The sequence below is a fragment of the Typopeltis vanoorti genome, chromosome 11 (genome assembly GCF_054136105.1).
Source record: "Typopeltis vanoorti isolate ZY-2024b chromosome 11, IOZ_Tvanoo_1.0, whole genome shotgun sequence".
Taxonomy (NCBI): Eukaryota; Metazoa; Arthropoda; class Arachnida; order Uropygi; family Thelyphonidae; genus Typopeltis; species Typopeltis vanoorti.
Window position 1 is genome coordinate 137612332 of NC_143559.1, and position 12402 is coordinate 137624733.

The 12402-nt window shown below is 34.5% G+C and overlaps 1 protein-coding gene across 2 annotated transcripts in view; it reads right to left on the bottom strand.

The window, feature by feature from the left end:
* LOC150102101 (nonsense-mediated mRNA decay factor SMG8) overlaps window positions 1–12402 on the bottom strand; it is a 384051-nt gene that overhangs the window by 220398 nt on the left and 151251 nt on the right. For both annotated transcript variants that reach the window (XM_090399980.1, XM_090399979.1), the window contains one exon: window positions 10089–10219. In XM_090399980.1, the coding sequence (XP_090256106.1) occupies window positions 10089–10219 (131 nt within the window). The remainder of the gene's footprint in view (window positions 1–10088; window positions 10220–12402) is intronic.

The following is a 12402-nucleotide window of genomic DNA, read 5'->3' on the forward strand; positions in this document are numbered from 1 at the left end:
TTCTAAGCTGCTTCAATAACCTCCAAAATATTTTGCCACCTTCTTGATATTTATTTTCCATGTTCTTGCCAAAGTCCTCCCATGACTTTTGTTTAGCTAGTTTTACACAGTGTTTAGCTTTCTTACATTTGTCTCTGTATTCTCTAAGAGCACAAGCTGTCTTATTTGCCAGAAACTTTTGATATGCTTTCTTCTTTCCTTCACTGCTTCTTTAACTTCCTCTGTCTACCATGGAGTTCTGATTTTTCTATTCTTGCAGACAACCTCACGACATACGTCTCTGGCTGAATCAAAGGTTTTCTTCAAGGCATGACTGACTCTCTAAAGTTTGGTTCCTGTTCTCAAACTCTTTCATTTTTTCTTCAATAATCTTTGTGTATTTTAGTCTACAGTTTACATGTGAGAGCTGCTCAACTTTTATTCGCTTTAAAACTTTCTTTCATGTTATTCTTTTCAATATGAAATTCAATTTTATCCTGCTCAAGACTAAATAGTGATCACTTCTAATTTCAAATCCTCTGTACACTCTGGTGTTCTGCACCAGGGAGAAAACATCACTATCAACAATAACATAGTCAATGAGACTTTTCCTATTTCTTGCCTCTTCTCTCCATGTGAATTTGTGCACATTTTTATGTTGGAACATCTTATTAGTAATAACCAGTCCATGTCCTGAGCAGAAATTCAACAAATAATTGCCATTCTTATTAGCTTTGCTCTTTTCTCCAAATTTTCCCAATATATTTTTGTATGTCTGACAATCATTTCCTACTCTGCTATTTCAATCCCCAACAAGGACCAGCTTTTCCTTTCTCATAGTGTCAGATGCTTTTTCTAAAGCCTCAAAAAATTCCTCCCCTTCTACCTTAGTAGAACCTTCTGTTGGACCATAGGCACAAATAAGTCTCATTGTCCATTTCCCCATTCCGATTATTTAAATTAAGGGGATATTAAATCCCACATTGTTTTAAAATCGAATAAGAAATTCGAAGATTGGAATCAGAGAGTTTCATGCCGAATATAGTAAACTATAAAATTATCGGCGATTACTAGCGTGAGCTAATGCAAGTAGTCCTAGTACGTAGTACAATCTCGGGCAACTCGCAGCAAAGGTGATAAAGTTCTGATCGCTATTCTTGGTATTTTCCATAATATAAAAACATATTTTCTAGGAAATGTATGCTGTTATTACATTATGGTGGGAGGTCACTACCTAGACCGATTTCAGCCTTTTTTTGAGGTTTCATCAGTGAGTAGCTATACCAAATAGATACCAAAGGGTATAGCGAAAAGAACTTATATACTCTGCTATAAGAGTTGTCAAAAAGATGCAACCATTAAGTTACTTAATTATAAAGAGCCAATAGGCTTCATTTCGGCGATATAAACATTATTTAAATTAAGGGGATATTAAATCCCACATTGTTTTAAAAAACCGAATAAGAAACTCAAAGATTGGAATCAGAATCTGAATATAGTTTACTATATTCCGCATGAAACAATCTGATTCCAATCTTTGAGTTTCTTATTCGGTTTTAAAACAATGTGGGATTTAATATCTCCTTAATTTAAATAATGCTTATATCGCCGAAATGAAGCCTATTGGCTCTTTATATTTAAGCCCCATTCTGATATTTGCCCACATCACTCTACTTGAGACTGCCTGCCATTCAAGAAGATTAGCCTCGTATTTAGTGTTGAATACAACAGTTACTCCTTTTCCTTGATTGTCATTGCCTGAATATAACATTTTGTATTTATTGCTGAGAAAGATCTCGCCAGTTTTTGTCTTTTTTGTTTCAGTCACCCCTAGTATGTCGATTTGGTACTTATCTAATTCCTCAGCTAGCTCCATTTCTTTGCCATTCAGGCTTCTTATATTGATAGTACTGATCTTTAACTCTGGTGATGTTGGGTTGTGGTGTTTTTTCAGATTTGTTCCATTAGCTGACTTTTCACTGTTCACCCTGGTTCCCTGGTGAAAACAACGGGGGCCTTGTTTAACCGGGCGACGCCCCAGCGGGCATTTGGTACATGATGGTACAACATGAATTTTTGTCATGTTGTACCATCATTTTATAATTTGGTTTAAGCCAATAAGAATTACAATTTGGTTGGCTAAATTCCAAATTGCCAGCCCATCCTCATTCGTTCAGTATCCAGGTAGATACCCAACAGGGTGCACCATGAGAAGGTGAGGATTGGACATTAGGTCAGAAGCCCTAGTCGGTTCTCCGCATTTCTTTAAAGGTGATGTGGAGGTTTCCTCTCAGTTATACAGCTTTGACCCTTAAGCGCCCCGATAAAGTGAATCTGATTCACTGACTATAATGATAAATTATAGTCAGTGAATCAGAGTATCTGCAAGTTGTGAGGTTAGAGCTCCCACAACCTCTTTATTTTTATGGTAATTTTCTTGTTTTTGCTATTCACATTAAGTAATTAGTTGCTGTTTTCTACCCTATCCACCCGAGCTCTCTGTATAAACAAACAAACATGTTTTTTTGCGAATCCTTCCTTACTAAATTATTTTATTACATGTGATATAATGCAAGTACATCGGTTTTTGTTATGTCTGATTACTTCAGGTACAAAATGATGGCTGAATAATTCCTGAATATCTGCTTCCTCACCTGGTGCATTTTCCTGGCCTCTATATAGATCAGACCTGCACAACATATGGCCCATGGGCCACATGCTATTTATTTTGGCCGGTCTACCTGATTGAATTATTTAATCATACGGGAGAATATGAAATTAGACGATTTTTTCCTAGCATTGAATTAAAATTTTACTAAGTCTCTGCATGTTTACGTTCATGCGATTAATGTCACAATCATGTTTCTTTCAACTCGACAATAAATTGCATTTGGAGTTATTCTCACTGTCGTATTTAATAAGAAATTATTACAATCGCTTCGGGGAAATTCAAAGTTATATCTCTGTGATAACATGATAGCTGGAACAATACATTACATAACTGTTATCATGCATTATTGTGAGTTTTTCATCATTAGTTTTTTGTAATTAATATTGTCAATCTCAACACAATGAGCTTAAATGAATAGCATAAAATAGATTCGGAACATCGAGCATTTAACCCTGAGTGGACAAACAAATATTTTTTTACATTGTTTAAGGACAAAATAGTGTGCGCTGTTTGCCAGGAATCTATTGCTGTACCGAAACATCCCAACCTTGGCAAGTTAGATGCAAGTGAAAAGCAAATAAAAGCAGCAAAGGTATTGAAAGTCCTTAGCGGTGAGCAACAAGCCTTTAAAAAAGTGACATCTGCAAATAAAGTTGCTACAAAGGTAAGCTTAAAAATATCACAAGAAATAGTTTGTGCTGGCAAATCATTTACTGAGGGAGAGTTGATAAAAAAGGTGTCTGATGATTGCTGTTTCCAAATTGTGTCCTGATAAGAAAATAATTTTGAAAATATCAATTTGTCCTGCATGACTGTTCAGTGCAGGGTGGCTGATATTGCCGAGGATCTTCAAGATAACCTGCAAAAATAGGCTAGTGAATTTGTCTATTATTCGCTTGCTATGGATGAAAGTACTGATGTGAAAGATACTGCACAGTTTTTAATATATGTAAGAGGCGTTAATAAGAATTTTGAGGTGACAGAGGAGCTTGCTGGTTTGTGTTCGATGAAAGGAAGAACAACAGGAAAGGAGGTCGCAGAAACTGTAAAGATGTGTGTAACTGAAAAAACATCCTTAAATTTCAACAATTTAGTAGCAGTTTTCACTGATGGTGGAAAAAATGTTGGTGCTGTAACATTTATTGAACAGTATGCAGGTAAACCATTGACAAAATTTCACTGCCTAATTCATCAGCAGGTGTGATGTTCACAGGTTTTGCAGTTTGATTATGGGACTAAAGTAGTATTTGTTCTAGTCAACTATATTCGAGCTCATGGTTTGAAACACAGAATGTTTCAGGTGTTTCTAGAAGAAAATGATGCTGAGTATGGGGATCTACCATGCCGCACTAATGTACATTGGTTGAGCCACGTTTTGTCACGCTTTGTCGCTCTAAAAAATGAACTAGTTGAATTTTTGGAATCTCAAGAAGATATGGAAAAATTCACAGAAATAATGAATGAAGAATGGAATCAAGATTTATTTTTCTTGTGTGACATTTTGGGTCACTTGAATGACCTTAACTTACAGCTTCAAGGAAAAAATAAGTTTGTTTTTCAGTTAATGTCTCTTATAAAGAATTCAAAATGAAATTAAGCTTGTTTGAAAATCAACTTGCTAAGGGGGATATGTCACATTTCTTAACTTGTCGACAGAATATTCCATCAGAATATCATTCAATGATGGGTGGAAAATATAAGAAGCACATATCACTTCTGAGTGAGGAATTTCAGAAAAGAATGCCATTGAGTAATGAAGACAAAGTCTGCATAAAAGTGATTGAGGATCCATTTTCTGTCGAAGCAGGAAATCTACCTGTCGAACTCCAGACGGAAGTTATTGATCTCCAGTGTTCTGAAAACTATCGGGTCAAGCATATGGAGAGTACTTTACAAGAGTTTTATTCTATTCTGGATCAAGATAAATTTAAAAGTTTGTTGGATACTGCCTACCAGGTATTTTGTGTGTTTGGGAGGACATATACTTGTGAACCAACATTTTCGGTCATGAACTTGAACAAAACCAAACAGCGTTTATCTTTAAGTGATATCAATTTAGAGGCGATATTAAGAACGGCCACTTCAAACATGACACCAAACTTTGATAAAATAGTGGCAACAAAAAAATGCAATGCGTCACAATGTGACATTCAGTCACTGATATTTTACTGAGAAAAAGTGTGATATTCTCAGTGAAATTATTAGTAAACCTTGTGTTTATGTTTAAGTGGTTTTTATTGAGAAATTTTGCAAGTATATCTGTTTGTAAATAATTTTGATTATAACTCTCTAAAAAATTTAAATATGCATATTAATTAGTATTTACTGTAGACCTACGAACAAATTTACTTAAGTTTAGCTGGAGTGGACTAGTCTAAGATTCTAGGTCCGAAGTGATCTGGCCCTTGGTCAGGTGGTCCAAGTTCGGTTTGGCCCTCAAAGACAATCAAGTTGTGCAGGCCTGATATAGATGATGGGGAGAGATACTCCCAGAAGTGCTTGGATGACAGTTTTTCAAAATCACAAGGAATTTACACCTGTGGGTTACTGCAGCATCGACACAACACAAAACATTAACCCACTTTTAACTGTTTATATCGGATTCACAAGTCATATTTGCTGCTGTGTGCAATATTTGATGTGGGAAACATCTATCAAAACAACATGATCTCATCTGTGTTACACACTTATTATGAAGAGTTTCAAGGAAAGCTTTTAAAAAGTATTTTGCAGCCTCGAAATCTGATGATTACTTCTCTCCACAAATGGCTATGCTAATGATTCCATGACACTATTTGCAATTTGAGTGTATGTTTATTTTCTCATGGAAGTATTTTGCCTTTTCACTAACTGGTCAACCTGGCATGGGAATCTTCTTTTCTCGTTGCTGCTGATACTATTAACACACCACTACATCTACGATCTCTGTTCTTGGTTGTTTTGTCAGTATCTTCCATTTACTCAGCGTCTTAAAAGATTCTGTACACATAAAAAATTTTCCTTTTGCTAAAATATCTATCACAGTAGAAATCTGAGCCCTCTCCCTTTGATCTTTATTATAATTTAAATTTTCTGTTGAATGTTCAATATCACCCATTTTTTTTCCCTTCTTGTTATGAGATGAATCAGATGCCATTCCACTATTACTATCAATAAAACCTAAAATTAAAAGAAGAACAGTACTATGTTGCAGAGAAAATTCGATGTCATATATAGTATAATACTTTCTAACCAGTGCCTTGAGATAATCAAATATTTCCAATGAAAATATACTACAGCATTGTCTATCCCAGGTCTTGGAAAATACAATGGTTCTATGAAACATGTGCAATGAGCTCATCATACATCTAACCATTAATCAAATACACGAACCATCTTATGAAAATTCAAGATAAAAATGTTCTATTTCACATTTTATTTATTTTGTTTGTTCTCAAGAGGTAAATCTTACCAGGAACACTCAGTAAGGAAATACCTCTGTAATTCTCAGATTCAGTTTTATTTCCCTTTTTATGGGTATTATGAGAGCTCTACTCCAATCATCTGGAATTTGTCCTGCTGTCAGGTCCTCTGAAGTATGTAGGGCAACCACTGTAAGACTTTTATACCTCCATACTTGAGCATTTCTGGTTGAATATCATCTACTCCAGCTCCCTTTCACATTTCAGACCTTTGATGGCTTTTTCTACCTCAAGTATGGATATGTAATCCTGATTGCATGCCTGGTAAGTGTTTTTTTTTTTTTTTTTTTTTAAATCACTGTGCTGTCATATGGAGTAACTTTTCAAAGCAATTACTACATACTTCAAGGATATCTTTTTCTCCAGTTTTCATATCACATCTCTAATTCCTTTTACAGCAGTCTTTCCTCCATTTCTGATCATTTTCAATAGCCTTCAGAATATTTTGCCACCTTCCTGATATTTATTTTCTATATTCTTACCAAAGTCTTCCCATGACTTATGTTTAGCTTTCTTACATTTGTCTCTATATTCTCTAAGAGCAGAGGCCGACTTATTTGCCAGGAGTTTTGATATGCTTTCTTCTTTTCCTTTTCTCTTTAACTTCCTGAGTCCACCATGGAGTTCTGATTTTTCTATCCTTACAGAAAACCTCACCACATGCCTCTCTGACTGAATCAATCAATGTTTTCTTCGGAGCTTGCCAATGAATCTCCAAGTTTTGATTCCTGTTCTTACTCTTTCATCTTTTCCTGAACAATGCTTGTATATTTCAGTCTGCAGTTCACATCTAAGAGCTGCTCAACTTTCAATCGCTTTAAAACTTTCTTACATGTTCTTCTTTTCAATATGACATTCAATTTTATCCAGTACAAGACTAAATGGTGATCACTTCCAATTTCAAATTCTCTGTACATTCTAGTGCCCTGCAGCAGAGAGAAAACATCACTATCAACAATAACATAGTAAATGAGATTTTTCTTATTCTTTGCGTGTTCTCTCTATGTGAATTTGTGCACATTTTTATACTGGAACATGGTGTTAGTAATAAACAGTCCATGCCCTGAGCAGAAATCCAACAAGTATTTGCCATTATTATTAGCTTTGCTCTTTTCTCCAAATTTTCCCAAAATATTTTTGTATGTCTGACAATCATTTCCTACTCTGCTATTTAGATCCCCAACAAGGACCACCATTTCCTTTTTCATTGTGTCAGATGCTTTCTCTAAAGTCTCAAAAAATTCCTCTGCTTCTACCTTAGCAGAACCTTCTGTGGGACCATAGGCACAAATAAGTCTCATCATCCAATTCCCCATTCTGATATATGCCCACATTACTCTACTTGAAATTGCCTGCCATTCAAGATTAGCCTCGTATTTAGTGTTGAATACTATGGCTACTCCTCCTTTTCCTTGATTATCATTGCCTGAATATAAGATTTGTACTTATTGCTCAGAAAGATCTCACCAGTTTTTGCCCTTTCTGTTTCAGTCACCCCTATTATACTGATCTGGTCCAATTCAAGTTATCGAATTCCTCAGCTAGCTCCATTTCTTTGCCATTCAGGCTTCTTATGTTGATACTAACGATCTTTAACTCTGGTGATGTTGAGTTGGGGTTTGTTTTCAGATTTGTTCCAGTAGCTGACTTTTCGCTGTCCAACCTGGTTCCCTGGCAAAAACAATGGGGCTTTGTTTAACCGGGCAACACCCTAGCTGGCATGAAATTTTATCATGTTGTGCCATCACTTTGTATTTTGGTTTAAGCCAATAAGAATACAATTTGGTCAGCTAAATCCCAAATTGCCAGCCCATCCTCGTTCGTTCAGTATCCAAGTAGATACCTAACAGGGTGCACCACGAGAAGGTGAGGATTGGACATTAGTTCTGAAGACCAGGTCGGTTCTCTGTATTCCTTTAAAGGCTATGTGGAGGTCTCTTCTTGGTTATACAGCTTTGACCCTTAAGCATCCCTCTTAAGCACCGATTTTTAGTTAAGATTGCAAATTAAGTATGAAAATAGACAACACAATTAGTAAAGCTGATATGGTAGGCAGTGAGCTAAATAAATTTTTAATGAATAGGAAAGAAATTAGCCAAAACACTAATTTAGCTGTATACATGACAGTGTTTAAACCAGTTTTAACTTATAGATCTAATAACTGGGTTAGAAATAAAACACTTGATCAAAGACTGGAGATCTCTGATATGAGCGTACTGAGAAAGATTAGTGGAGTGAAAGGATGGCATCAATGGCAGTATCACATTAAAAATAAGGATATTAGGAAAGAACTTGCCATTGTTAGCATTCAATGATGCATTAGTAGACTAATCTCAGGTGGTATGGTCACTAAATAGAATGGGAGAGGAAAGATTAGCAAAACAAGCGTTCTTCGCCAGTTTGACAGGAATAAGACCCAGAGGAAGACCAATATGTAGATGGATTGATACAGTAAAAAGTGCCTTAAAAGGCAGAAACATAAGAACTGATAATATTGGAATCTTGACACAAGATTCATTTGGAGGAAAATTGTTAATTGTAAATTAGTAATGGTGTAACTTTTTCATGTAGTACTATCAAAATTATCCTGTACAATCCTTGAGGATAAATATCAGGAATTTGATGATGATGGCAAAATGTTTCTGACATTTTATTGTAATAGTGTGTGATATATTATTTTATTATTAAGTGCATGATAATATAAGTGGCCAGGAAATGAAGTTACTTAGAGTAATGCATATGACTAACATCAGGCACTTAGTATTGTGTACATTCTAGAAAAATGATTTCAAAAAAACTTAATTATTCTCCACATGCATGTTTACTTGTGGCACCAAATGATGAGTGAATCATTCCTGGAAAAAATGCTTGCTTCAACGTGTTTTCAAAAATAAACACCCAATGGATTTACGAAGTAAATGTAAATACAAATTTCCTATAGACAGTTAACAGGAAATGAAACTATGCTAAAAATGAAATGTTTCTTAGTTTTTAGTTCTGTAGTAAACAAGTGACAAATTGGCATATTGATATTGGGATAAATATTGATGCCTCAATTTTGCATTACTGAAATTAATGAACTCAATTCAGAAAAGAATAACAGCCAGATTTTAAACATACAGCAAGCAGAGTATGCACTATGAAATTTCTTCACATACCATAATGCACAAATGGTAAAAAGATTGTACATATAATGTTTGTAATCTTTGTTTATGCTAAATTTAGAAAGTCAGAATAAACATCGATATTACTTATCCACTAAAAGCAAACATGAGTCTGCACTAAAATAATAAATTGATGAAAAGAAGAATAAACATCGAATAATCAAGTAAAAACACTAACAATAGACTAAATATATGTCAGGATTACATCCATTAGGATGTCATTCTAAAGAAAAAGTGATGAATTTATTTAAGGCACCATATTTTTTTTTAAAACTGACTATGTTATGTTTCTTCCCATTATATTGCCCATTTAATGTTATATTTGCAGTTTAGCATACTTTTATATATATATATATATATATATATATAAAGAGCATACCTAGTGTTAAGGGGGAAAAAAAAAACAAAAACACAATTGAATTCTGTTGACTGCAGAGGAGCACTATTGCATCACAATATCACAGGAAAGTACAATTTCAGGAGGTGAGTTGCTGTTAGGTTTGAATCTTTGAAGGATCGCTGTTTCGAAGGTCGGATAAACAGTAGATTACTGTATATTAGTCTACATTGTAATTTTCCTTAAAAAAATTCAGTTACAAATCAGGTTGTAAACTACAAAACACTAAAACCTTAATTTAATTAAAAAACCTAAATTCTGTTATTTCTCTTTCCATGATAGGAAACTGGAAACTACTCAAGAAAATAACGACATAACTCAAAAAAAAAAAAAAAAAAAAAAAAAAAAAAAAAAAAAAAAAAAAAACTCATCTCAGTTTATAACATATATAAAAATAGAGCACGAAACAAACTCACCTTCTTTGTTTAACATACAGTTTTCTCTTAACTGGTTAAGAAAGAAATCTACAGGATCAGTAATAATGGACTGATTGGAGGAAACATAGACAAATTCCTGATTGGCAGGTACAGCAAAAAGTGAATTACCACTGAAAAACAATGGATGATTTTGGACAAGTTGGTGGATAACAAGATGATTTAATTCTATAAAATATAAAATTTATGTGAATGTTCAGGAAAAAAACAAAAAAAAATTATTAACTATTAAATTTATGCATCTCAGCCATAAAATCTTAAAAACCTATCAGATATCACTATTATGGGTGGCCTAAGGATTAAGATAATCCAGAATCCTGCTCTATATTAAACTAAGCATGGCACTTTTTCAACCTACATCACACCTTCAAAGAACAGAGTGATGCCCACATACACCAGGTGATGAAAATTACCTACTACCTACAGACATTCATAAACAACCATGCTTGTGACAATGATCCACTAGCCTTTTACTGGAGAGAGCAGATACCTTATCTGCTCAGATGACATATTTTCTGACAAAGTAGTGACAGTCAGTGTACAGCACATCTGTTTTCTGCCAAGTACAGGATGACATTTATTGAATGCATGATACACTAACATGAATTTGTGATTCCCTTGATCTCTTCTTTTCCACATCCTTAATATGTTCTGATCTGCAGATCTCTCTCTCTCTCTCTCTCTCTAGATCATCTTGTTTGTCCTCCATAATGTGTGTAAATAGCAGATTTTATAAACCCATGGTTTTTAAAAGGATGAATATAATGGTTTAGGATGTAAAAATCTTGAGATCTTGTACAGTGGGTTGAATGTCACATTGATGAACTATTTCAGAAATCTGTTTCAAGTTGGATATAAAAAAAGGGTTACTGCTCCTTTATATTCTTGCTTACTTTCATTCTCTCTCTCTCTCTCTCGCTCTCTGTGTATGTGTGTGTGTGTGTGTGTGTGATTGTTGGATGCCAAGTTCTTGTTGATCGTCTTGTATCTATCCATTTTGAAATAGTGGCAATGAGATATTTAAGTTCTCGATTCCTCTTCTCTATGTTGCTAGAAATGTTCTATATGCTGTCTCTTAGCATTTTAGTTATTCCTATTTTTTGGCACATGGTGGTTGTGAGATGACAAATAGAGGTATTTTCTGGTATGGGTAGGCTTTGTATATACTGAATAATCGAGTTTGTTCTCTTCACACAGCTCTATGAATATATCTAGAAATGGTAGAGTCCTGTTATTTTTTTCAAGTTAAAGAGTGAAATATATGCATGGAATTAAGCTACTATTCAGGATGAGTGTGAATTCTTTTGGTTCTGTTGAACCCAGCCAGATGATGACAATCAAATTTTTGGGTTTTGACAGAAGAATACTGTAGCATTTTTTACAAATGATTCCATAAATAAAGTGGCTAGAAGCAGAAATAAACATGAGTTCCCTGCAAGACCCTTTGTTTGCAAAGGGTCTTGTATTTCCTTGATACTGGAAGAACGTTTTCTGTGCAAAGTTGAATAATGGGACGTGTCCAATGGAAAATGATTTTGAAGCAGTTCTAAAGTTTCTACTCTCAATATATTTGTAAACAGATTTATAACATCTAGCCTGCTAGAAGGTCCAATGGTTCTATCAATAAGTCTTTCATTTTTGCAATAATAAATGTGGATGGTTTAAAATAAAGGACTGTTTTTTCCTATGTGTAGTGACAGTAGTAGCAATGACATAGATCAGATTTGAAGAAATTGGAAGCTAAACAATATCTACTGTTTAAAATGGATATGCTATACATAACACTATATTGTGTATAGCACATTACTAATAATAAACTATCCGACCACAGATGTGAGAACCCTGGCTGGCAGATTTCCAAGAAGAGTCAACTCATGTTGAAGAGGAGAAAGGAATAAGCCGGTGTATGAATTTGTCGCCAACACGGGAAAAACATGCTTTATATGTACAATTTTCCAACTATTGTACAAACAAAATAGTCACCACTTTAAAAACTAGAATTTTCATAAAAGAAAAGATAATTTTCCGACGTATAATAATAAACACTCATCCCACGAAGCGCAATGATTACCCATTATCGGAATGGATTTGCCTTCTGACACGTGCCGAAGTGTCGAGGGGTCTCACATCAGTGGTCAAACAGTATATAATGTTAATAAATTTATTCATTATTTTAAAGAGCAGCGAAGTGAGATAATGGATCAATAGTTTGATTTTTGTGGCTGTTGAATTTTTTGGAATATGCTGAATATGGACTTATGTCCAAGTGTTGTGAGATGATGCTAGCTATATATAA